The sequence below is a fragment of the Conger conger genome, chromosome 1 (genome assembly GCF_963514075.1).
Source record: "Conger conger chromosome 1, fConCon1.1, whole genome shotgun sequence".
Lineage (NCBI taxonomy): Eukaryota > Metazoa > Chordata > Actinopteri > Anguilliformes > Congridae > Conger > Conger conger.
Window position 1 is genome coordinate 89,762,741 of NC_083760.1, and position 26,215 is coordinate 89,788,955.

The 26,215-nt window shown below is 41.5% G+C and overlaps 1 protein-coding gene and 1 long non-coding RNA gene across 3 annotated transcripts in view; one reads left to right on the plus strand and one right to left on the minus strand.

Annotated features, from left to right (window-relative positions):
* LOC133107164 (antimicrobial peptide NK-lysin-like) overlaps positions 1-25,113 on the plus strand; it is a 48,908-nt gene extending 23,795 nt beyond the window's left edge. The window contains exons 1-7 of one of the 2 annotated variants that reach the window (XM_061216095.1): positions 18,775-18,902; positions 19,280-19,359; positions 22,237-22,443; positions 22,831-22,904; positions 23,803-23,889; positions 24,395-24,549; positions 24,937-25,113. In XM_061216095.1, coding sequence (XP_061072079.1) covers positions 22,401-22,443; positions 22,831-22,904; positions 23,803-23,889; positions 24,395-24,549; positions 24,937-24,958 — 381 coding nt within the window. In that variant the 5' untranslated portion in view covers positions 18,775-18,902; positions 19,280-19,359; positions 22,237-22,400 and the 3' untranslated portion in view covers positions 24,959-25,113. Of the gene's footprint in view, positions 1-18,774; positions 18,903-19,279; positions 19,360-22,236; positions 22,444-22,830; positions 22,905-23,802; positions 23,890-24,394; positions 24,550-24,936 lie in introns of those variants that run through there. The other variant, XM_061216113.1, reaches the window with a different exon arrangement.
* On the minus strand, positions 19,509-21,031 carry LOC133107199 (uncharacterized). Its single transcript, XR_009704576.1, has 2 exons — positions 20,895-21,031; positions 19,509-20,486 (listed from the first exon to the last, which is right to left on the minus strand). It is a non-coding gene; the product is annotated as an uncharacterized LOC133107199 (long non-coding RNA).
* Positions 25,114-26,215: the final 1,102 nt, after the last annotated feature.

Genomic DNA, 26,215 nt, shown 5'->3' on the forward strand with positions numbered 1-26,215 from the left:
AAAACAACGATAGCTATACTTGAGCTATTTCATTTGCAAAACATTTATTTGTAAAGAAATAACAGAAAGTGAGAAAGCTTACCGGCTTTCTGATTTGAATCGGACACAGTAAGACTCTTATACACACTTTTCCAGAAAGGAGGGCTTTACCAAAACAAAAAGACAGGAAGCTGTCCACGAACATTGATCAGTATTTTGTCTTCTGAATACCCCTTGTTGACCTTGCTGTAAGACCAGAATGTGCTAGCTGAGAAGCAGAGACATTAAGGTCAAAGGCTGTCTGTCTGCTGGGAGAGAGACAGAGAAAGACTCATAGTAAGCACTTAATTCAGAAAGTGGTCTAATAGTAATAAGGATTATCACTACAAGGTTATTTGTAATCACGTGACTGTCTTTATGTTAACAGACATTGTCAATTAAGAATCAATTAAGAAATTACCCTGACACACATCATTCATTTCAACAACTGTGTATTTACTGAAGCACTCCAGCCGGCTCGAGGCTTCTCCCTCTGGCCGCTCTGACCAATCATATCTCAGCTCTATACGGGAGTCATGGTTACAATCTTCTTTACGACCAATCATGTCTCAGCTCTCTACGAGAGTAACGGTTACAATCCCCACTACGACCAATCATGTCTCGGGCCACCACGGGAGTTATGGTTCTGCACTGGCATCACCAGAACAATTCGCTTGTGATTTACTGTGTGTATCAAAAATGTCATAATGGTTATGAAACAGCTAAGTGTCTCCTGCTGTTCTCCCTCTGTAGATTGAGACGGAATTCCCTGGCTTGTGTTCTATCTGCAAACGCATCATGGCGAAAGTCCAGCAGACTCTCTCTCAAGACGACTCCAAGGTAGCTGCACCAGCACCCCACCAAGTGCACCACACCTGCAGAAAGCCTCAGAGATCAGCCAGAATCAGTGCCAAATCTGAGCCCCTGAACCAGACATTATTACCAGAGAGGAACAAAAGAGCGAGGTCTAGCATCGAGGCTAAATTGCTCCACACTTATGCAAATGCAGACTCCAGTGCTGTTTTTACAATGGGTCCGTATTACAGAGAAATGTTTTATATTTAGTCTGAATAAATGAATTGTGCACACTAGTGCTAGCTAAACTACTAAGAATCTACTGTACATTACCTAAGCTGATGCTCGTTTGTTGGTAGCGAGTCATAACTAGATAAGCGACTGTATGTAGTTATGTTAGCCGCAACCTGTTAGCAGCCTCGCTTATACTTGTGTGCTAACAAAAGTCCATTTTACACAGGCTCAAAATCTTCACATACCTCAGGCTGTTTCATTTGGTTGGCAGCTAGGTTGAACTGTGAATATTTAGCATCTTTTTTATTCTTTCAGGCAGCACTTGAGAAAAAGCTTCATGGAGCATGCACAACACTGAGATTGGGTAGAATCTGCCAGAGACTGGTCAGCAAATACATCAATAAACTAAGGAGCGAGCTCTCAACTACCGATTCCCCCAGAACGGCCTGTGTTAAAATTCGTCTCTGCCGGTAAGGACTGACTTCATACCCGGTTCGTGGACTCCTGGAGAACCCTCTCGCTTTCCCGCACAGAGCGCATTCTTATTCTGTTCTTCACATAATTAACAGTTTAAAATCAATATTTATAATATTTACATTATCTAGTGATCGCTAGAACTGAATAATGTTCTTTGCATATAGCAAAAATGCAACCGTTGGTTGTTGTCCTCTGATCTTAAATGTTTTTTGTCTGTCTTTTTGCACACTGAGTTGCACCCGCAGAAGGAAATGTGCTTTAGACTGTACAGAACGTTTGGTTTATTGATTGACTGATTGATGATACTTGGAATAAAATATTATTTTTCTATTCCCCTTTCCTAGAGGAAGAGCTTTGTGGGAGTGAGTCTGAGCGGTCAGGAAGAGGAATCGTCCCTGTCCTGGACGATCTTCGCGGAGCGCTTTCTCGTTATGCTGTTTTCATCATTTTTGAGCCTAGTATCACTTGCTAAAGATAAAAGGCATTATCTACTGTCGCTCAATAAAGCATGATCATAAAAAAAGCTGTGCATGTCTGGTCATTTAGCTTCTCACACCTGGGCTATGTACTTCAGACCATTAGACTGTCAGTTTCCTGAAGATTAATGCACTGGTTTTAAAGGCGTACAGTCGTGTTCAAATAAATAGTGTGTTTCAAAAAATGAATAAAGTGCAAATATTTTTTAATAGCTTTTAGTTCAATATTTCAAATGCAGTGGAAACATTACACATTCAATTCCAAATCAAAGGATTCGCAAATTTTAGTCTGTTATTATTTTACAGGAATATTAATCTGTGGGGGGGAAAAAGATGGCAGTGTCGACATTGTCCTCTTCAAACTATAAACTTGGGCTGTAAAAAACATGTGTGCTGGACTCCAGTCGTATAGCGCCTTTATCCAAAGCGCTAAATTGTCGTGAGCCACGGACCCCTTGCCGAGCTCAGACCTCACGTTCCCACGAGCAGTACCCCACGAGGAGGTGTCTCGGGGACGAACTCAAGTACTCCGAACGTCCTGGAGCCCTGGTAAGTTCTACTGAACTTCCAGCCCAGTCTCGAAGTGAAGGGTGTGATGCAAATCTGGTATTCGATGTCCTGTATTCAATGTATTCCTCTAAAGAATCTTTATCACTTATGATTATAGTAAGATATACTATATTATAATGAATCAAAAGAATAGAGTTATACAGATTACAGTGTAAATATCATCTTTCAGTTTGCTGATCACATGCAAGTTACATATACCCCTTTAGCTCTTTCTAATTTACCTTTCCACCATGATGTTTAAAAGTCAAGGTACACCCCTCAAATACCCATCATCCTCTTTGGCCTTTACCTTATCTTATGGCTCCCCCTTCACGGAGATAAAAGCTACTGAACTTCCATTAATACAATGGGTATGAACACCCCTAAAGTCTACTACTTATTTATATCATATATAGTATCTTACTAAAAAATAAGACATAAAAATGAAAGGAAACTATTACTATTACTATTACTTCTATGTACTACTTTTCCTACTTTTACAAGTAATATAGACTATAATTACCACCCATGCCCTAAATATAGCCATCTCGTTTTCTGCGGGATTTGATCCTTCCTTCTTGCTGTTGATGAGCTCTTTGAACAGCTGCATTGGTTTGGGAATCTGGGGCAGGATCAGGACCCAGACTTTTGAAAGACGTGACTTTGCACTTCGTACTTCTCCTGCCTGTTGTATGGGATGTGCACTGGTATGTCTTTGAATACGTCGGGGGTTTTGCAGTGCAGCCGCAGCATATGCCTCTCCTCACTGACACTGAGGTTAGGGGGGGAGGCTTCAGGTTCTTGCGTGGGTCCAGCAGGAAGGTGTTCTGTAGCGTGGAGGAACCCTGCGTCCCGTCTGTTGGCCTCCAGGTGCAGTTCACGGCTCCAAGCATGTCGTAAAAGCCCTTTAACTCTTTCAACAGCTTTTCTGTATGATGAGGGATGCGCATGAACACCTCTTCAACATCAGTGTACGTCACTCCTCTCTCCATATCCATATCCTGGAGTGGCGCGCAGAGGGAGCGCGCCACTCCAGCTTGACTACAGCTGTCTTGTGTTGCTCTCTCTTCAACAGCTCATAGACATCTTGTGAGGCAAAATTCTAAGATCCCACCCTAAGGTGTAAAAGCTTATTCCTTATATATCTTTTTTGCATACAAAAGTTTACCTTTTTGATAAGAAATGTCCCCAATATTTCAAGCAGGAAGACATTTATCTCTTATGTAACTTGTTTTTTAATGATCATATTCATTATTTCTGTTTTTCCAACTGTCATTTTCTCATACCTCAAAAGAAATTTCCCCAATATTTTATTTCATGTGCCCCTCCGGTTTGGGAATTTCCACAATCTTAATATACGAGTGGAAAAACACTAGCTCTTATGTAATTTTTTAATGAACCTATTCATCACTGGTATTTGTCTCCCTGTCATAATCTCTCCTTGGACTCTCTCCAAACTTTGACTTCATACAAGCCAGAAGTTAGTGCCCTCCACCATCTCAACACACTCTTCACTCTTACGGTGTCTTAAGGGATCTACAAAGGACATCCAGCCAATAGCTGAGTGTAAATCATCATTTAGTCCTTTGAATCTATCCGATAAATTATTTGTGTTATAATCAGGAAGGCCCTTGAAGCCTCTTAATATTCTTTCGGTATTGACATCCCTTCCATTTTCCTTATTTTTTTTCCTTTAGCCAGGCATTGTGTAGGGTTGGGGTATTCTCAGTCAGAACTTTAACCTTGCTCCTTAAAACCCTAAATCTAAGTCCCCCGACTTCAGACTCCTCTACTGACAAGTATGGCTGCTCATTATCTGTGAACCACATATTTTTCTTCTTACGGGCATTCTTACTACCACCTCGATGGCGTGTGCGAGGGGTTAATAATGCATTCCTTCTTAACCCATCCCACAACAATCTCTCATCAGGGGGGCCGAGGGCCGGGTCCTCGACAGTATGACGAATGCATCTCATTCCCCCATACACACACACACACACACACACACACCAATGGTGATTGGCTGCCATGCATGCAAGGCGCAACCAGCTCGTCAGGAGCATTTGGGGGTGGGGGTCTTGCCCAGGGACACTTTGGCACATCCCGGGCAGGCGATCAAACCGGCAACCCTCCGACTGCCAGACGACGCTCTTACCACCTGAGCCAGATCAAACCGGAGTCTCAGTTGCATGGTCACGGTTTTGGTCAGAAGTAAGGGACTGTGGAGGTTTTGGAAAAGCACACCCCCTGTATGGTTGGTGAATATTCACGGGACAGTTGAGGCCAGTCGAGTACCCAGCATGGAACCGAACATGTCCAAGTCCCGCCCAAATTTGGAATAGTCTAAGAGCAGTCGGAGGGTTGCCGGTTCGATTCCACCCGGGATGTGCTGAAGTGTCCCTGAGCAAGACACCTAACGCCGAAATGCTCCTGAAGAGCTGGTCGGTGCCTTGCATGGAAGCCAGTTGCTGTTGGTGGGTGTGTGTGTGAATGGGTGACTGAGAAGCATCAATTTTACAGCACTTTGGATAAAGGCGCTGTATAAATGCCGACCATTTACCATTTACCATCTCATCTCTTCTTTTATTAGAGGTGGTTTTTGTTGCCATATCCCAGCTCAGATGGTGTTTATCCTAGTGCGGCAAAATAAATGAAACATGAAAGTTCAATTCATTTTTCATATTCATTTTTACAAGTGAATTAAAATGTGTAGAAAGAAAATGTCACATGAACTGGATAATTTCAATTGTCAGTTCTGATGTTCAGATAAGAACATTCTACTCACACATTTGTGATCGTACACCTTAAAGGGTTAAGAAGCAAAGAAGATGGAGGGGGCTAGTTATCTCCAGTAATGCAGTTTCAAAGTTTGAAGTTTCTATTTAAAATGAAGCATGTTTCCATCTCTGGGAAACTGCCCCAGAAATATTATCAGTGAGATTACAGAGATTTATTTCCCAGAGAGCTATTTGAACAAAAGTGCAAGAGGTACTCCTAGAGAGTGAAGTATATATACACTCACCGAGCACTTTTTTTTACTTTATTATCCCTACTTATTCATGGGATTATCTAACCAGCCAATTGTGTGGCAGCAGCGCAATGCATAAAATCACGTAGATATGGGTCAGAAGCTTCAGTTAATGTTCATTGTGAACTTCATTTAGCAACTCCTGTGAGGGACTAGCACAGAGCCATCAGGCAGCAGCACACAGGGGTTTCTATGGTGACTATGAATACTCTACAGGAGTGTCCAAAACTTTGGGCACCCCTGGTCAAGAAGCCATTTACAATTAATATCAAAGTCAAGCGAACCTGACTAAATAGTACAACGTTAAACGTGACACATTTCTTCAAATAAACAAGATGACTTCTCATTTTTTTTAACATTTTGAAAATACTAAAAGAAAAAAAAAGGAAAGAAGCCCTGTGCAAAAGTTTGGGAACCCGGGACTTTCTAACTCCTCCTCTGGGAACTCTAACAGCTTGCAAATGCTTCCTGTAGCCAGCTAAGAGTCTTTCAATTCTCCCTTTTGGAATTTTATCCTATTCTTCCTGGCAGAGCACTTCTAGTTCAGAAATATTCTTTGGCTCCCTTGTGTGTATTACAAATCGCTCCACAGATTTTCAATGATATTCAAGTCTGTGGTGGCCATTCCAAAACCTTCAGCTGTCTTTCCTGGAGGTAGTTCATGGTTGATTTTGAGGTATGCTTTGGATAATCGCCTTGCTGGAATACCCAACCTCTCTTCAACTTGAATGTCTGGATTGACATTAGCCTCTAGAATTTCTTGATATTTGGTGGAATCCATTCTTCCTTCCACTGACACAATATGTCCTGTGCCCCAGCTGCAACACAACCCCAACGCATGATGGATCCACCTCCATGCTTCACAGTTGGCAAGGTGTTCTTCTCTTCAAAGGCTTCACCCTTTTTTCAATTTGTTCAATTTTGGTTTCATCAGTCCAAAGCACATTGTTTCAAAATGTTTCAGGCTTCTCAATGTTTTGTTTTGCATACTTCAGACGCTTAATTTTGTGTCATCCATGTTGGCAACTCTGTAGATCCAATGGGAATTGATGTAGTTTTAAAGTTGAAGGGTGATGACTTAAAAAGAAAAAGAGTTTTATTTTTTTATCATTTACTGCTCTGTATAGTACATTTTTCAATATTCAGAAACAAGTAATTTACATGTGCCTAAGACCTTTGCACAGTACAGGACATACTGTATATTCAAGAAGAGATAATGATTGGCAAAAGCCAAAAAACAATTCACAGACAGGAAGCACCGAGAACATTCTCTTGACCTATGCACTGACAACACAAAATGCATTAATACCTGCTATGGGTACTGTAACTATGGTGGTCTACTTCAAACAACATGTACCACTGGGCAGGCTGCTGAGGATTCAATCAAATATTCTCTTTGAATCAAGAAAGGCACTAGTCCGTTTAAAAGTAGGACGTGTTCCAATTGGGTGAGAAACAATAAAACGCTTTAAAAAGTTTGTAGAAGAGCACAAAAAAAAACTCTTACAAAAATGCTCATATTTTCACTCATCTTTTTAATAAAAACTACCAAACGGATGGTGGATTAAATGGAATAGTGCGTCTGCCTCACCAAATCATATATATTGGTCCCAGAACTGGGGAAACGACAAGGCTGGCGATTTTCGTGTTTCGCATGCAAGTGTGGTTCGGACATTATCTAATCTGTTAATAATGTAAGGTTAGCCTTGTTACGGCACTGATGTATACGTGAGTGACTGCGGGGTATAGCTACAGGTATCCTACGTTGTCTAGCCTATGTCTGTTAGGACTGTAAACTGCTATGGGTGCAGTGGGGCAGAGTCTTTGCAGAGTGCGGACTAATAGAGGAACTCAGTGCAGCAGAACCACAGAGATTAAATCAGCCGTTCTGTTCGCATGGCCAGGAAACAGCAGTTTACTCATCTACTGATGGCAGATCACACCCCTCCAGAGCGCAGCAGCCACAGGAAGTCTTTGTGGTTTTTTGGCTTTCTTCTAAATGATAAGATAAGTATGACCTGTGACACCTCTCCTCCCTGAGACCTTTCCCAATACCAAAATGTGCATGTCTCGAGTTTTCTTGTTGTGATGTTTAATTGTTTGCTTATGTGCCGAGGTTTTTTTTCCTAATCCCACACTGGGCCCCCCTAAAGGAGCCCAGTTTGGGGAGTTGTATTTTTTTCCCTCATCTCCCCCCATTTTTTCTTTCTTATCTAATGATAGTCCTCCTGCTCCTGTCTCCCTCCCCATGTTGGCCACGAAATGGCCTCTGTATGTTTCTTGGACGGGATGAAACTGTCAACTGTAATTTCGTTGCTCTGTACTGTGCAATGACAATAAAGCTATTCCATTCCATTCCATTCCATTCCATTCCATTCCATATATTGCCTTTAATATGTAGTATTGCCAATACAGTTTACAGTGCACCGTAAGATTAAAAATTCTTTGAGAGGTTTGAATCTTAAATTAATATTGGTGGTGGTGACATATATTGATGGTAAATGGTTGGCATTTACAGGTGCATCTCAACAAATTACAATATTCGTGAAACTTTTCATGAAAAGTTCATTTTTTTCAATCAAAAATTGGATTTATAATACAGAAATGTCGAACCTTCTGAAAAGTATGTTCATTTATATAATATATAATAGTGCATGCGTGTGTCATATTCAATAACTTTTCTTGCAAAAAATGTTTTAACATTTTTTTTGCAGAGGCTACTCTATCTGCGATGTCCGGTGGGGGAGTGGGTGTGAAGCCGCTTTCTTATCTCTGTGGTAAAAGGCATCTACTCGTGAGGTCAGAGCGTTTAGGGCCTATAAAAGGTGGCACCAGTGCCAATGTCCCATTAGTGCTCCCCTGTCTAGATCGACTGTGAGAACGGCACGAAAATGAAGTTTCCCATCATCCTCTGCTTTCTGCTGGCCTACGCAGGTGAGTCGTTCTCATGCTCTGTTGTGACGTGGTTAAATACTAGACACAGACAACGGCTTTCAGGTCAGTAGCGTAGGGCGGCCTGTAGCGTGCATGACTGGGACACGCAAGGTCGGTGGTTTGATCCCCGGTGTAGCCACAATAAGATCCGCACAGCCGTTGGCCCCTTGAGCAAGGCCCTTAGCCTGCATTGCTCCAGGGGAGGATTGTCTGCTGCTTAGTCTAATCAACTGTATGTTGCTCTGGATAAGAGCATCTGCCAAATGCCATTAGTGTAATGTAATGTAAAGCATCTCAGTTTAAACCAGGCTGGTTATCCTGTTCAAACTCAAACCGAATGAGAACTCACTCTTCAGTGCTCTGTTGGTTCACAGTGTGCGCGCAGTCGGCTCATTTCCACGATGAGGGATTTCTGGAGGATGACCTGGCCTTCGATGCTGATGCCGATGCAAAGGTGAGCCCTTTAATCTGCAAATGCCAATTTATCTGGTTTACATTTTACACATTTTACATATGAAGGGAAAATTGCCCCTTTTAACATTTCACAGATGAGCATCGTCTGATGAAACAGACCCCAGTAAAAACAACGATAGCTATACTTGAGCTATTTCACTTTCGGATTTATTCATTTGCAAAGAAATAACAGAAAGTGAGAAAGCTTACCGGCTTTCTGATTTGAATCAGACACAGTAAGACTCTTATACACACCTTTCCAGAAAGGAGGGCTTTACCAAAACAAAAAGACATGAAGCTGTCCACGAACATTGATCAGTATATTGTCTTCTGAATACCCCTTGTTGACCTTGCTGTAAGACCAGAATGTGCTAGCTGAGAAGCAGAGACTTTAAGGTCAAAGGCTGTCTGTCTGCTGGGAGAGAGACAGAGAAAGACTCAGAGTAAGCACTTAATTCAGAAAGTGGTCTAATAGTAATAAGGATTATCACTACAAGGTTATTTGTAATCACGTGATTGTCTTTACGTTAACACACATTGTCAATTAAGAATCAATTAAGAAAATTACCCTGACACACATCATTCATTTCAACAACTGTGTATTTACTGAAGCACTCCAGCCGGCTCGAGGCTTCTCCCTCTGGCCGCTCTGACCAATCATGTCTCAGCTCTACACGGGAGTCATGGTTACAATCTTCATTACGACCAATCATGTCTCAGCTCTACACGGGAGTCATGGTTACAATCTTCATTACGACCAATCATGTCTCAGCTCTCTACGAGAGTAACGGTTACAATCCCCACTACGACCAATCATGTCTCGGGCCACCACGGGAGTTATGGTTCTGCACTGGCATCACCAGACCAATTAGCTTGTGATTTACTGTGTGTATCAAAAATGTCATAATGGTTATGAAACAGCTAAGTGTCTCCTGCTGTTCTCCCTCTGTAGATTGAGACGGAATTCCCTGGCTTGTGTTCTATCTGCAAACGCATCATGGCGAAAGTCCAGCAGACTCTCTCTCAAGACGACTCCAAGGTAGCTGCACCGGCACCCCACCAAGTGCACCATACCTGCAGAAAGCCTCAGAGATCAGCCAGAATCAGTGCCAAATCTGAGCCCCTGAACCAGACATTATTACCAGAGAGGAACAAAAGAGCGAGGTCCAGCATCGAGGCTAAATTGCTCCACACTTATGCAAATGCAGACTCCAGTGCTGTTTTTACAATGGGTCCGTATTACAGAGAAATGTTTTATATTTAGTCTGAATAAATGAATTGTGCACACTAGTGCTAGCTAAACTACTAAGAATCTACTGTACATTACCTAAGCTGATGCTCGTTTGTTGGTAGCGAGTCATAACTAGATAAGCGACTGTATGTAGTTATGTTAGCCGCAACCTGTTAGCAGCCTCGCTTATACTTGTGTGCTAACAAAAGTCCATTTTACACAGGCTCAAAATCTTCACATACTGTCAGGCTGTTTCATTTGGTTGACAGCTAGGTTGAACTGTGAATATTTAGCATCTTTTTTATTCTTTCAGGCAGCACTTGAGAAAAAGCTTCATGGAGCATGCACAACACTGAGATTGGGTAGAATCTGCCAGAGACTGGTCAGCAAATACATCAATAAACTAAGGAGCGAGCTCTCAACTACCGATTCCCCCAGAACGGCCTGTGTTAAAATTCGTCTCTGCCGGTAAGGACTGACTTCATACCCGGTTCGTGGACTCCTGGAGAACCCTCTCGCTCTCCCGCACAGAGCGCATTCTTATTCTGTTCTTCACATAATTAACAGTTTAAAATCAATATTTATAATATTTACATTATCTAGTGATCGCTAGAACTGAATAATGTTCTTTGCATATAGCAAAAATGTAAATTATTATTCTACCATTACCATACTCTTGGAAGGCACCGTTGGTTGTTGTTCTCTGATCTTAAATGTTTTTTGTCTGTCTTTTTGCACACTGAGTTGCACCCGCAGAAGGAAATGTGCTTTAGACTGTACAGAACGTTTGGTTTATTGATTGACTGATTGATGATACTTGGAATAAAATATTATTTTTCTATTCCCCTTTCCTAGAGGAAGAGCTTTGTGGGAGTGAGTCTGAGCGGTCAGGAAGAGGAATCGTCCCTGTCCTGGACGATCTTCGCGGAGCGCTTTCTCGTTATGCTGTTTTCATCATTTTTGAGCCTAGTATCACTTGCTAAAGATAAAAGGCATTATCTACTGTCGCTCAATAAAGCATGATCATAAAAAAGCTGTGCATGTCTGGTCATTTAGCTTCTCACACCTGGGCTATGTACTTCAGACCATTAGACTGTCAGTTTCCTGAAGATTAATGCACTGGTTTTAAAGGCGTACAGTCGTGTTCAAATAAATAGTGTGTTTCAAAAAATGAATAAAGTGCAAATATTTTTGAATAGCTTTTAGTTCAATATTTCAAATGCAGTGGAAACATTACACATTCAATTCCAAATCAAAGGATTCGCAAATTTTAGTCTGTTATTATTTTACAGGAATATTAATCTGTGGGGGGGAAAAAGATGGCAGTGTCGACATTGTCCTCTTCAAACTATAAACTTGGGCTGTAAAAAACATGTGTGCTGGACTCCAGTCGTATAGCGCCTTTATCCAAAGCGCTAAATTGTCGTGAGCCACGGACCCCTTGCCGAGCTCAGACCTCACGTTCCCACGAGCAGTACCCCACGAGGAGGTGTCTCGGGGACGAACTCAAGTACTCCGAACGTCCTGGAGCCCTGGTAAGTTCTACTGAACTTCCAGCCCAGTCTCGAAGTGAAGGGTGTGATGCAAATCTGGTATTCGATGTCCTGTATTCAATGTATTCCTCTAAAGAATCTTTATCACTTATGATTATAGTAAGATATACTATATTATAATGAATCAAAAGAATAGAGTTATACAGATTACAGTGTAAATATCATCTTTCAGTTTGCTGATCACATGCAAGTTACATATACCCCTTTAGCTCTTTCTAATTTACCTTTCCACCATGATGTTTAAAAGTCAAGGTACACCCCTCAAATACCCATCATCCTCTTTGGCCTTTACCTTATCTTATGGCTCCCCCTTCACGGAGATAAAAGCTACTGAACTTCCATTAATACAATGGGTACGAACACCCCTAAAGTCTACTACTTATTTATATCATATATAGTATCTTACTAAAAAATAAAAGACATAAAAATGAAAGGAAACTTAAAATGTATTACTTCTATGTACTACTTTTCCTACTTTTACAAGTAATATAGATTATAATTACCACCCATGCCCTAAATATAGCCATCTCGTTTTCTGCGGGATTTGATCCTTCCTCCTTGCTGTTGATGAGCTCTTTGAACAGCTGCATTGGTTTGGGAATCTGGGGCAGGATCAGGACCCAGACTTTTGAAAGACGTGACTTTGCACTTCGTACTTTTCCTGCCTGTTGTATGGGATGTGCACTGGTATGTCTTCGAATACGTCGGGGGTTTTGCAGTGCAGCCGCAGCATATGCCTCTCCTCACTGACACTGAGGTTAGGGGGGGAGGCTTCAGGTTCTTGCGTGGGTCCAGCAGGAAGGTGTTCTGTAGCGTGGAGGAACCCTGCGTCCCGTCTGTTGGCCTCCAGGTGCAGTTCACGGCTCCAAGCATGTCGTAAAAGCCCTTTAACTCTTTCAACAGCTTTTCTGTATGATGAGGGATGCGCATGAACACCTCTTCAACATCAGTGTACGTCACTCCTCTCTCCATATCCATATCCTGGAGTGGCGCACAGAGGGAGCACGCCACTCCAGCTTGACTACAGCTGTCTTGTGTTGCTCTCTCTTCAACAGCTCATAGATATCTTGTGAGGCAAAATTCTAAGATCCCACCCTAAGGTCTAAAAGCTTATTCCTTATATATCTTTTTTGCATACAAAAGTTTACCTTTTTGATAAGAAATGTCCCCAATATTTCAAGCGGGAAGACATTTATCTCTTATGTAACTTGTTTTTTAATGATCATATTCATTATTTCTGTTTTTCCAACTGTCATTTTCTCATACCTCAAAAGAAATTTCCCCAATATTTTATTTCATGTGCCCCTCCGGTTTGGGAATTTCCACAATCTTAATATACGAGTGGAAAAACACTAGCTCTTATGTAATTTTTTAATGAACCTATTCATCACTGGTATTTGTCTCCCTGTCATAATCTCTCCTTGGACTCTCTCCAAACTTTGACTTCATACAAGCCAGAAGTTAGTGCCCTCCACCATCTCAACACACTCTTCAGGTGCCCCTCTCCGCGGCGTCTTAAGGGATCTACAAAGGACATCCAGCCAATAGCTGAGTGTAAATCATCATTTAGTCCTTTGAATCTATCCGATAAATTATTTGTGTTATAATCAGGAAGGCCCTTGAAGCCTCTTAATATTCTTTCGGTATTGACATCCCTTCCATTTTCCTTATTTTTTTTCCTTTAGCCAGGCATTGTGTAGGGTTGGGGTATTCTCAGTCAGAACTTTAACCTTGCTCCTTAAAACCCTAAATCTAAGTCCCCCGACTTCAGACTCCTCTACTGACAAGTATGGCTGCTCATTATCTGTGAACCACATATTTTTCTTCTTACGGGCATTCTTACTACCACCTCGATGGCGTGTGCGAGGGGTTAATAATGCATTCCTTCTTAACCCATCCCACATCAATCTCTCATCAGGGGGGCCTAGGGCCGGTCCTCGACAGTATGACGAATGCATCTCATTCCCCCATACACACACACACACACACACACACACACACCAATGGTGATTGGCTGCCATGCATGCAAGGCGCAACCAGCTCGTCAGGAGCATTTGGGGGTGGGGGTCTTGCCCAGGGACACTTTGGCACATCCCGGGCAGGCGATCAAACCGGCAACCCTCCGACTGCCAGACGACGCTCTTACCACCTGAGCCAGATCAAACCGGAGTCTCAGTTGCATGGTCACGGTTTTGGTCAGAAGTAAGGGACTGTGGAGGTTTTGGAAAAGCACACCCCCTGTATGGTTGGTGAATATTCACGGGACAGTTGAGGCCAGTCGAGTACCCAGCATGGAACCGAACATGTCCAAGTCCCGCCCAAATTTGGAATAGTCTAAGAGCAGTCGGAGGGTTGCCGGTTCGATTCCACCCGGGATGTGCTGAAGTGTCCCTGAGCAAGACACCTAACGCCGAAATGCTCCTGAAGAGCTGGTCGGTGCCTTGCATGGAAGCCAGTTGCTGTTGGTGGGTGTGTGTGTGTGAATGGGTGACTGAGAAGCATCAATTTTACAGCACTTTGGATAAAGGCGCTGTATAAACGCCGACCATTTACCATTTACCATCTCATCTCTTCTTTTATTAGAGGTGGTTTCTGTTGCCATATCCCAGCTCAGATGGTGTTTATCCTAGTGCGGCAAAATAAATGAAACATGAAAGTTCAATTCATTTTTCATATTCATTTTTACAAGTGAATTAAAATGTGTAGAAAGAAAATGTCACATGAACTGGATAATTTCAATTGTCAGTTCTGATGTTCAGATAAGAACATTCTACTCACACATTTGTGATCGTACACCTTAAAGGGTTAAGAAGCAAAGAAGATGGAGGGGGCTAGTTATCTCCAGTAATGCAGTTTCAAAGTTTGAAGTTTCTATTTAAAATGAAGCATGTTTCCATCTCTGGGAAACTGCCCCAGAAATATTATCAGTGAGATTACAGAGATTTATTTCCCAGAGAGCTATTTGAACAAAAGTGCAAGAGGTACTCCTAGAGAGTGAAGTATATATACACTCACCGAGCACTTTTTTTTACTTTATTATCCCTACTTATTCATGGGATTATCTAACCAGCCAATTGTGTGGCAGCAGCGCAATGCATAAAATCACGTAGATATGGGTCAGAAGCTTCAGTTAATGTTCACTGTGAACTTCATTTAGCAACTCCTGTGAGGGACTAGCACAGAGCCATCAGGCAGCAGCACACAGGGGTTTCTATGGTGACTATGAATACTCTACAGGAGTGTCCAAAACTTTGGGCACCCCTGGTCAAGAAGCCATTTACAATTAATATCAAAGTCAAGCGAACCTGACTAAATAGTACAACGTTAAACGTGACACATTTCTTCAAATAAACAAGATGACTTCTCATTTTTTTAACATTTTGAAAATACTAAAAGAAAAAAAAAGGAAAGAAGCCCTGTGCAAAAGTTTGGGAACCCGGGACTTTCTAACTCCTCCTCTGGGAACTCTAACAGCTTGCAAATGCTTCCTGTAGCCAGCTAAGAGTCTTTCAATTCTCCCTTTTGGAATTTTATCCTATTCTTCCTGGCAGAGCACTTCTAGTTCAGAAATATTCTTTGGCTCCCTTGTGTGTATTACAAATCGCTCCACAGATTTTCAATGATATTCAAGTCTGGGGACTGCGGTGGCCATTCCAAAACCTTCAGCTGTCTTTCCTGGAGGTAGTTCATGGTTGATTTTGAGGTATGCTTTGGATAATCGCCTTGCTGGAATACCCAACCTCTCTTCAACTTGAATGTCTGGATTGACATTAGCCTCTAGAATTTCTTGATATTTGGTGGAATCCATTCTTCCTTCCACTGACACAATATGTCCTGTGCCCCAGCTGCAACACAACCCCAACGCATGATGGATCCACCTCCATGCTTCACAGTTGGCAAGGTGTTCTTCTCTTCAAAGGCTTCACCCTTTTTTCAATTTGTTCAATTTTGGTTTCATCAGTCCAAAGCACATTGTTTCAAAATGTTTCAGGCTTCTCAATGTTTTGTTTTGCATACTTCAGACGCTTAATTTTGTGTCATCCATGTTGGCAACTCTGTAGATCCAATGGGAATTGATGTAGTTTTACAGTTGAAGGGTGATGACTTAAAAAGAAAAAGAGTTTTATTTTTTAATCATTTACTGCTCTGTATAGTACATTTTTCAATATTCAGAAACAAGTAATTTACATGTGCCTAAGACCTTTGCACAGTACAGGACATACTGTATATTCAAGAAGAGATAATGATTGGCAAAAGCCAAAAAACAATTCACAGACAGGAAGCACCGAGAACATTCTCTTGACCTATGCACTGACAACACAAAATGCATTAATACCTGCTATGGGTACTGTAACTATGGTGGTCTACTTCAAACAACATGTACCACTGGGCAGGCTGCTGAGGATTCAATCAAATATTCTCTTTGAATCAAGAAAGGCACTAGTCTGTTTAAAAGTAGGACGTGTTCCAATTGGGTGAGAAACAATAAAACGCTTTAAAAAGTTTGTAGAAGAGCACAAAAAAAAACTCTTACAAAAATGCTCATATTTTCACTCATCTTTTTAATAAAAACTACCAAACGGATGGTGGATTAAATGGAATAGTGCGTCTGCCTCACCAAATCATATATATTGGTCCCAGAACTGGGGAAACGACAAGGCAGGCGATTTTCGTGTTTCGCATGCAAGTGTGGTTCGGACATTATCTAATCTGTTAATAATGTAAGGTTAGCCTTGTTACGGCACTGATGTATACGTGAGTGACTACGGGGTATAGCTACAGGTATCCTACGTTGTCTAGCCTATGTCTGTTAGGACTGTAAACTGCTATGGGTGCAGTGGGGCAGAGTCTTTGCAGAGTGCGGACTAATAGAGGAACTCAGTGCAGCAGAACCAGAGATTAAATCAGCCGTTCTGTTCGCATGGCCAGGAAACAGCAGTTTACTCATCTACTGATGACAGATCACACCCCTCCAGAGCGCAGCAGCCACAGGAAGTCTTTAATATGTAGTATTGCCAATACAGTTTACAGTGCACCGTAAGATTAAAAGTTCTTTGAGAGGTTTGAATCTTAAATTAATATTGGTGGTGGTGACATACAGTGGTGTGAAAAAGTGTTTGCCCCCTTCCTGATTTCTTATTTTTTTGCATGTTTGTCACACTTAAATGTTTCAGATCATCAAACAAATTTTAATATTAGTCAAAAACAACGCAAGTAAACACAAAATGCAGTTTTTAAATGAAGGTTTTTATTATTAAGGGAGAAAAAAAATCCAACCCTACATGGCCCTGTGTGAAAAAGTGATTGCCCCCCCTGTTAAAACATAACTTAACTGTGGTTTATCAAACCTGAGTTCAATTTCTCTAGCCACACCCAGGCCTGATTACTGCCACACCTGTTCTCAATCAAGAAATCACTTAAATAGGACCTGCCTGACAAAGTGAAGTAGACCAAATGATCCTCAAAAGCTAGACATCATGCCGAGATCTAAAGAAATTCAGGAACAAATGAGAAAGAAAGTAATTGAGATCTATCAGTCTGGAAAAAGTTATAAAGCCATTTCTAAAGCTTTGGGACTCCAGCGAACCACAGTGAGAGCCATTATCCACAAATGGCGAAAACATGGAACAGTGGTGAACCTTCCCAGGAGTGGCCGTCTGACCAAAAATTCCCCAAGAGTGCAGCAATGACTCATCCAAGAGGTCACAAAAGACCCCACAACAACATCCAAAGAACTGCAGGCCTCACTTGCCTCAGTTAAGGTCAGTGTTCACTCCACCATAAGAAAGAGACTGGGCAAAAAGGACCTGCATGGCAGAGTTCCAAGACAAAACCACTGCTGAGCAAAAAGAACATTAAGGCTCGTCTCAATTTTGCCAGAAAACATCTTGATGTTCCCCAAGACTTTTGGGAAAATACTCTGTGGTCTGACGAGACAAAAGTTGAACTTTTTGGATGGTGTGTGTCCCATTACATCTGGCGTAAAAGTAACACCGCATTTCAGAAAAAGAACATCATACCAACAGTAAAATATGGTGGTGGTAGTGTGATGGTCTGGGGCTGTTTTGCTGCTTCAGGACCTGGAAGACTTGCTGTGATAAATGGAACCATGAATTCTGCTGTCTACCAAAAAATCCTGAAGGAGAATGTCCGGCCATCTGTTCGTGACCTCAAGCTGAAACGAACTTGGGTTCTGCAGCAGGACAATGATCCAAAACACACCAGCAAGTCCACCTCTGAATGGCTGAAGAAAAACAAAATTAAGACTTTGGAGTGGCCTAGTCAAAGTCCTGACCTGAATCCTATTGAGATGCTGTGGCATGACCTTAAAAAGGCGGTTCATGCTCAAAACCCCTCCAATGGGGCTGAATTACAACAATTCTGCAAAGATGAGTGGGCCAAAATTCCTCCACAGCGCTGTAAGAGACTCATTGCAAGTTATAGCAAATGCTTGATTGTAGTTGTTGCTGCTAAGGGTGGCCCAAGCAGTTATTAGGTTTAGGGGGCAATCACTTTTTCACACAGGGCCATGTAGTTTTGGATTTTTTTTCTCCCTTAATAATAAAAACCTTCATTTAAAAACTGCATTTTGTGTTTACTTGTGTTGTCTTTGACTAATATTTAAATTTGTTTGATGATCTGAAACATTTACGTGTGACAAACATGCAAAAGAATAAGAAATCAGAAAGGGGGCAAACACTTTTTCACACCACTGTATATTGATGGTAAATGGTTGGCATTTACAGGTGCATCTCAACAAATTACAATATTCGTGAAACTTTTCATGAAAAGTTCATTTTTTTCAATCAAAAATTGGATTTATAATACAGAAATGTCGACCTTCTGAAAAGTATGTTCATTTATATAATATATAATAGTGCATGCGTGTGTCATATTCAATAACTTTTCTTGCAAAAAATGTTTTAACATTTTTTTTGCAGAGGCTACTCTATCTGCGATGTCCGGTGGGGGAGTGGGTGTGAAGCCGCTTTCTTATCTCTGTGGTAAAAGGCAACGGCATCTGCTCGTGAGGTCAGAGCGTTTAGGGCCTATAAAAGGTGGTACCAGTGCCAATGTCCCTGTCTAGATCGACTGTGAGAACGGCACGAAAATGAAGTTTCCCATCATCCTCTGCTTTCTGCTGGCCTACGCAGGTGAGTCGTTCTCATGCTCTGCTGTAACGTGGTTAAATGCTAGACACAGACGACGGCTTTCAGGTCAGTAGCGTAGGGCGGCCTGTAGCGTAGTGGTTAAGGTGCATGACTGGGACACGCAAGGTCGGTGGTTTGATCCCCGGTGTAGCCACAATAAGATCCGCACAGCCGTTGGGCCCTTGAGCAAGGCCCTTAGATCTCCTCCAGGGGAGAATTGTCTGCTGCTTAGTCTAATCAACTGTATGTTGCTCTGGATAAGAGCATCTGCCAAATGCCATTAGTGTAATGTAAAGCATCTCGGTTTAAACCAGGCTGGTTATCCTGTTCAAACTCAAACCGAATGAGAACTCACTCTTCAGTGCTCTGTTGGTTCACAGTGTGCGCGCAGTCGGCTCATTTCCACGATGAGGGATTTCTGGAGGATGACCTGGCCTTCGATGCTGATGCCGATGCAAAGGTGAGCCCTTTAATCTGCAAATGCCAATTTATCTGGTTTACATTTTACACATTTTACATATGAAGGGAAAACATTTTTAACATTTCACAGGTGAGCATCGTCTGATGAAACAGACCCCAGTAAAAACAACGATAGCTATACTTGAGCTATTTCATTTGCAAAACATTTATTTGTAAAGAAATAACAGAAAGTGAGAAAGCTTACCGGCTTTCTGATTTGAATCAGACACAGTAAGACTCTTATACACACTTTTCCAGAAAGGAGGGCTTTACCAAAACAAAAAGACATGAAGCTGTCCACGAACATTGATCAGTATTTTGTCTTCTGAATACCCCTTGTTGACCTTGCTGTAAGACCAGAATGTGCTAGCTGAGAATGCATAAAATCACAAAGATATGGGTCAGACGCTTCAGTTAATGTTCACTGTGAACTTCATTTAGCAACTCCTGTGAGGGACTAGCACAGAGCCATCAGGCAGCAGCACACAGGGGTTTCTATGGTGACTATGAACACTCTACAGGAGTGTCCAAAACTTTGGGCACCCCTGGTCAAGAAGCCGTTTACAATTAATATCGAAGTCAAGCGAACCTGACTAAATAGTACAACGTTAAACGTGACACATTTCTTCAAATAAACAAGATGACTTCTTATTTTTTAACATTTTGAAAATACTAAAAAAAAAAAAGAGGAAAGAAGCCCTGTGCAAAAGTTTGGGAACCCGGGACTTTCTAACTCCTCCTCTGGGAACTCTAACAGCTTGCAAACGCTTCCTGTAGCCAGCTAAGAGTCTTTCAATTCTCCCTTTTGGAATTTTATCCCATTCTTCCTGGCAGAGCACTTCTAGTTCAGAAATATTCTTTGGCTCCCTTGTGTGTATTACAAATCGCTCCACAGATTTTCAATGATATTCAAGTCTGGGGACTGCGGTGGCCATTCCAAAACCTTCAGCCGTCTTTCCTGGAGGTAGTTCATGGTTGATTTTGAGGTATGCTTTGGATAATCGCCTTGCTGGAATACCCAACCTCTCTTCAACTTGAATGTCTGGATTGACATTAGCCTCTAGAATTTCTTGATATTTGGTGGAATCCATTCTTCCTTCCACTCACACAATATGTCCTGTGCCCCAGCTGCCACACAACAAATACAATAAAGGATTGACAGTTTCGATGAGCTGTTTACTTGTAATTTGTCTATGGTACATTACAGCATGAATAAACATGGGTGTTTGTGTGGTCTCTGAAATATAACAGAAAGGAATAAAGAATCACTGATCGCAGTAATAACATTGGAATAACATTGGCTGCGTAGACCTACACGACAGCATAAATTCAACTTAACCAAGTTAACAGTATAACACTACTCTCTAGTTCCTCTAGATGGCAGCATAGACTATACAAAAGCACGTAATACTGGAATAAACGGCACGCACACGAAACGTTTCATACAACAATTCGCCAGGCTACATATTAGTTAGCTAGCTAACATTCCTAGTCGAACATATTCGTATCGTATACTGTAGGGAAAACATCACTTACATGCTCTTGCACGCACACATGTATTCACAACAAATAAGGAACAATGGGAACCGAAGTATCGAGTAACTGACTTGGTTTAGGATGATTAGTTTAACCCCAGCAGAACGAAGCTGTTACTGACACGATGTTTCAACTGAACTGACTAAACTTGTCTCGTCTCGGGCTGATGACGTCAGTGTCTCTGGTCACCGTAGCGACAGGGGGTTTTATACACTGTATATTCAACCCAAAAACTATGTTTTAAAGAAGAGATAATGAGTGGCAAAAGCCAAAAAACAATTCACAGACAGGAAGCACCGAGAACATTATCTTGACCTATGCAGTGACAACACACAATGCGTTAATACCTGCTATGGGTACTGTAACTATGGTCTACTTCAAACACATGTACCACTGGGCAGGCTGCTGAGGATTCAATGAAATATTCTCTTTGAATCAAGAAAGGCACTAGTCCGTTTAAAAGTAGGACGTGTTCCAAATGGGTGAGAAACAATAAAACAATTTAAAAAGTTTGTAGAAGAGCACAAAAAAAACTCTTACTAAATGCTCATATTTGCACTCATCTTTTTAATAAAAACTACCAAACGGATGGTGGATTAAATGGAATAGTGCGTCTGCCTCACCAAAAGATGTATATTGGTCCCAGAACGGGGAAACGACAAGGCTGGCGACTCCGCACTCTTTGCAGAGTGCGGACTAATAGAGGAACTCAGTGCAGCAGAATCACAGAGATGAAATCAACCGTTCTGTTCGCATGGCCAGGAAACAGCAGTTTACTCATCTACTGATGACCGATCACACCCCTCCAGGAAGTCTTTGTGGTTTTTTGGCTTTCTTCTAAATGGTAAGATAAGCATATTGCCTTTAATATGTAGTATTGCCAATACAGTTTACAATGCACCGTAAAATTATGAATTCTTTGAGAGGTTTGAATCTTAAATTAATATTGGTGGTGGTGACATATATTGATGGTAAATGGTTGGCATTTACAGGTGCATCTCAACAAATTACAATATTCGTGAAACTTTTCATGAAAAGTTCATTTTTTTCTGTAATTTAATTCAAAATGTGAAACTTTCATAAATTATAGATTCATTACATATACAGTAAAATATTGCATGCCTTTCTTTGTTTTAAACTTGATGATTACGGCTTACAGCTCATGAAAATCAAAAAATTAGAATATTACATAAGACCAATCAAAAATTGGATTTATAATACAGAAATGTCAACCTTCTGAAAAGTATGTTCATTTATATAATATAGAATAGTGCATGCGTGTCATATTCAATAACTTTTCTTGCAAAAACATTAAAAAAAAATTTTTTTGTCATGCTTACAGATGCTACTCTATCTGCGGAGTGGGTGTGAAGCCGCTTTCTTTTCTCTGTGGTAAAAGGCAACTGGTCGTGATGTCAGAGCGTTTAGGGCCTATAAAAGGTGGCACCTGTGCCAATGTCCCATTAGTGCTCCCCTGTCTAGATCGACTGTGAGAACGGCACGAAAATGAAGTTTCCCATCATCCTCTGCTTTCTGCTGGCCTACGCAGGTGAGTCGTTCTCATGCACTGCTGTGACGTGGTTAAATGCTAGACACAGACGACGGCTTTCAGGTCAGTAGCGTAGGGCGGCCTGTAGCGTAGTGGTTAAGGTGCATGACTGGGACACGCAAGGTCGGTGGTTTGATCCCCGGTGTAGCCACAATAAGATCCGCACAGCCGTTGGCCCCTTGAGCAAGGCCCTTAACCCTGCATTGCTCCAGGGGAGGATTGTCTGCTGCTTAGTCTAATCAACTGTATGTTGCTCTGGATAAGAGCGTCTGCCAAATGCCATTAGTGTAATGTAATGTAAAGCATCTCGGTTTAAACCAGGCTGGTTATCCTGTTCAAACTCAAACCGAATGAGAACTCACTCTTCAGTGCTCTGTTGGTTCACAGTGTGCGCGCAGTCGGCTCATTTCCACGATGAGGGATTTCTGGAGGATGACCTGGCCTTCGATGCCGATGCAAAGGTGAGCTCTTTAATCTGCAAATGCCAATTTATCTGGTTTACATTTTACACATTTTACATATGAAGGGAAAATTGCCCCTTTTAACATTTCACAGGTGAGCATCGTCTGATGAAACAGACCCCAGTAAAAACAACGATAGCTATACTTGAGCTATTTCACTTTCGGATTTATTCATTTGCAAAGAAATAACAGAAAGTGAGAAAGCTTACCGGCTTTCTGATTTGAATCAGACACAGTAAGACTCTTATACACACCTTTCCAGAAAGGAGGGCTTTACCAAAACAAAAAGACATGAAGCTGTCCACGAACATTGATCAGTATTTTGTCTTCTGAATACCCCTTGTTGACCTTGCTGTAAGACCAGAATGTGCTAGCTGAGAAGCAGAGACATTAAGGTCAAAGGCTGTCTGTCTGCTGGGAGAGAGACAGAGAAAGACTCAGAGTAAGCACTGAATTCAGAAAGTGGTCTAATAGTAATAAGGATTATCACTAAAAGGTTATTTGTAATCACGTGATTGTCTTTACGTTAACACACATTGTCAATTAAGAATCAATTAAGAAAATTACCCTGACACACATCATTCATTTCAACAACTGTGTATTTACTGAAGCACTCCAGCCGGCTCGAAGCTTCTCCCTCTGGCCGCTCTGACCAATCATGTCTCAGCTCTACACGGGAGTCATGGTTACAATCTTCATTACGACCAATCATGTCTCAGCTCTACACGGGAGTCATGGTTACAATCCCCACTACGACCAATCATGTCTCGGGCCACCACGGGAGTTATGGTTCTGCACTGGCATCGCAGACCAATTAGCTTGTGATTTACTGTGTGTATCAAAAATGTCATAATGGTTATGAAACAGCTAAGTGTCTCCTGCTGTTCTCCCTCTGTAGATTGAGACGGAAATCCCTGGCTTGTGTTCTATCTGCAAACGCATCCTGGCGAAAGTCCAGCCGACTCTCTCTAAAGACGACACCAAGGTAGCTGCACCGGCACCCCACCAAGTGCACCATACCTGCAGAAAGCCTCAGAGATCAGCCAGAATCAGTGCCAAATCTGAGCCCCTGAACCAGACATTATTACCAGAGAGGAACAAAAGAGCGAGGTCCAGCATCGAGGCTAAATTGCTCCACACTTATGCAAATGCAGACTCCAGTGCTGTTTTTACAATGGGTCCGTATTACAGAGAAATGTTTTATATTTAGTCTGAATAAATGAATTGTGCACACTAGTGCTAGCTAAACTACTAAGAATCTACTGTACATTACCTAAGCTGATGCTCGTTTGTTGGTAGCGAGTCATAACTAGATAAGCGACTTTATCTGGTTATGTTAGCCGCAACCTGTTAGCAGCCTCGCTTATACTTGTGTGCTAACAAAAGTCAATTTTACACAGGCTCAAAATCTTCACATACTGTCAGGCTGTTTCATTTGGTTGGCAGCTAGGTTGAACTGTGAATATTTAGCATCTTTTTTATTCTTTCAGGCAGCACTTGAGAAAAAGCTTCATGGAGCATGCACAACACTGAGATTGGGTAAAATCTGCCAGAGCCTGGTCAGCAAATACCTCAATAAACTAAGGGACGAGCTCTCAACTACCGATTCCCCCAGAGCGGCCTGTGTTAAAATTCGTCTCTGCCGGTAAGGACTGACTTTATACCCGGTTCTTGGACTCGTGGATAACCCTCTCGCTCTCCCGCACAGAACGCATTCTTATTCTGTTCTTCACATAATTAACAGTTTCAAATCAATATTTATAATATTTACATTATCTAGTGATCGCTAGAACTGAATAATGTTCTATGCATATAGCAAAAATGTAAATTATTATTCTACCATTACCATACTCTTGGAAGGCACCGTTGGTTGTTGTCCTTTGATCTTAAATGTTTTTTGTCTGTCTTTTTGCACACTGAGTTGCACCCGCAGAAGGAAATGTGCTTTAGACTGTACAGAACGTTTGTTTTATTGATTGACTGATTGATGGTACTTGGAATAAAATATTATTTTTCTATTCCCCTTTCCTAGACCAAAAGCTTTGTGGGAGTGAGTCTGAGCGGTCAGGAAGAGGAATCGTCCCTGTCCTGGACGAACTTCGCGGAGTGCTTTCTCGTTATGCTGTTTTCATAATTATTGGCTAGTATCACTTGCCAAAGATAAAAGGCATCATCTACTGTCGCTCAATAAAGCATGATCATAAAAAAAGCTGTGCATGTCTGGTCATTTAGCTTCTCACACCTGGGCTATGTACTTCAGACCATTAGACTGTCAGTTTCCTGAAGATTAATGCACTGGTTTTAAAGGCGTACAGTCGTGTTCAAATAACTAGCAGTGTGTTTCAAAAAATGAATAAAGTGCAAATATTTTTTAATAACTTTTAGTTCAATATTTCAAATGCAGTGGAAACATTACACATTCAATCCCAAATCAAAGCATTCGCAAATTTTAGTGTTATTATTTTAAAGGAAGCAAAGAAAAGGAATATTAATCCGTGCGGTAAAAAAGATGGCAGTGTCGTCATTGTTCTCTTCAAACTGTATAAACTTAAAAAAAAATTTAAGTGAAGATTTAACTTCACTTTAAATTACTGAACTAGTATTTAGTTGCATAACCATTGTTGCGCATCTGCGTTGTATTGAGTCAAACCAACTTCGGGCACCAAGAAACAGTTGTTTCAGCCCAGGATGAACAAACTACATTCCGTTCCTGTAAATTTTTGGCTTTTGCTTCAGAAACTGAATTTTTAATGTCACCCCACAAGTTTTCAATGGAATTGAGTTCGGGGGATTGATCTGGCCACTCCATTACCTCAATCCTTTTTGTCTGGAACCAAGATGTTGCTCACTTACTCGTGTGTTTGGGGTCGTTGTCTTGTTGAAACGCCCATTTCAGGGGCATTTCCTCTTCGGCATACGGCAATATAATCTCTTCAAGTATTTTGATGTACTCAAACTGATCCATGATCCCTGGTATATGAACCGAGCACCGTAGTATGAAAAACATCCCCATACCATGCTTCCCTGTCTTCAGTGTACAGTGGCTTGAATTCAGTACCCGGGGGTCGTCGAAGGTAGTGCCGAAAAGAACAATTTTACTCTCATCAGTCCACAGAATGTTACGCCATTTCTCTTTGGACCAATCAATGTGTTCCTTGGCAAATTTTAACTGATTCTCCACATGCCCTTTTTCCAACAATTGTTCTCTAACGTATTTGCCATGCGGAAATATCACTACTGCTAATAACAGTGGTTCACAAGGTTACTGATGTTATACTGCCATTCTTGAACACAACCGTACAGACCATGAA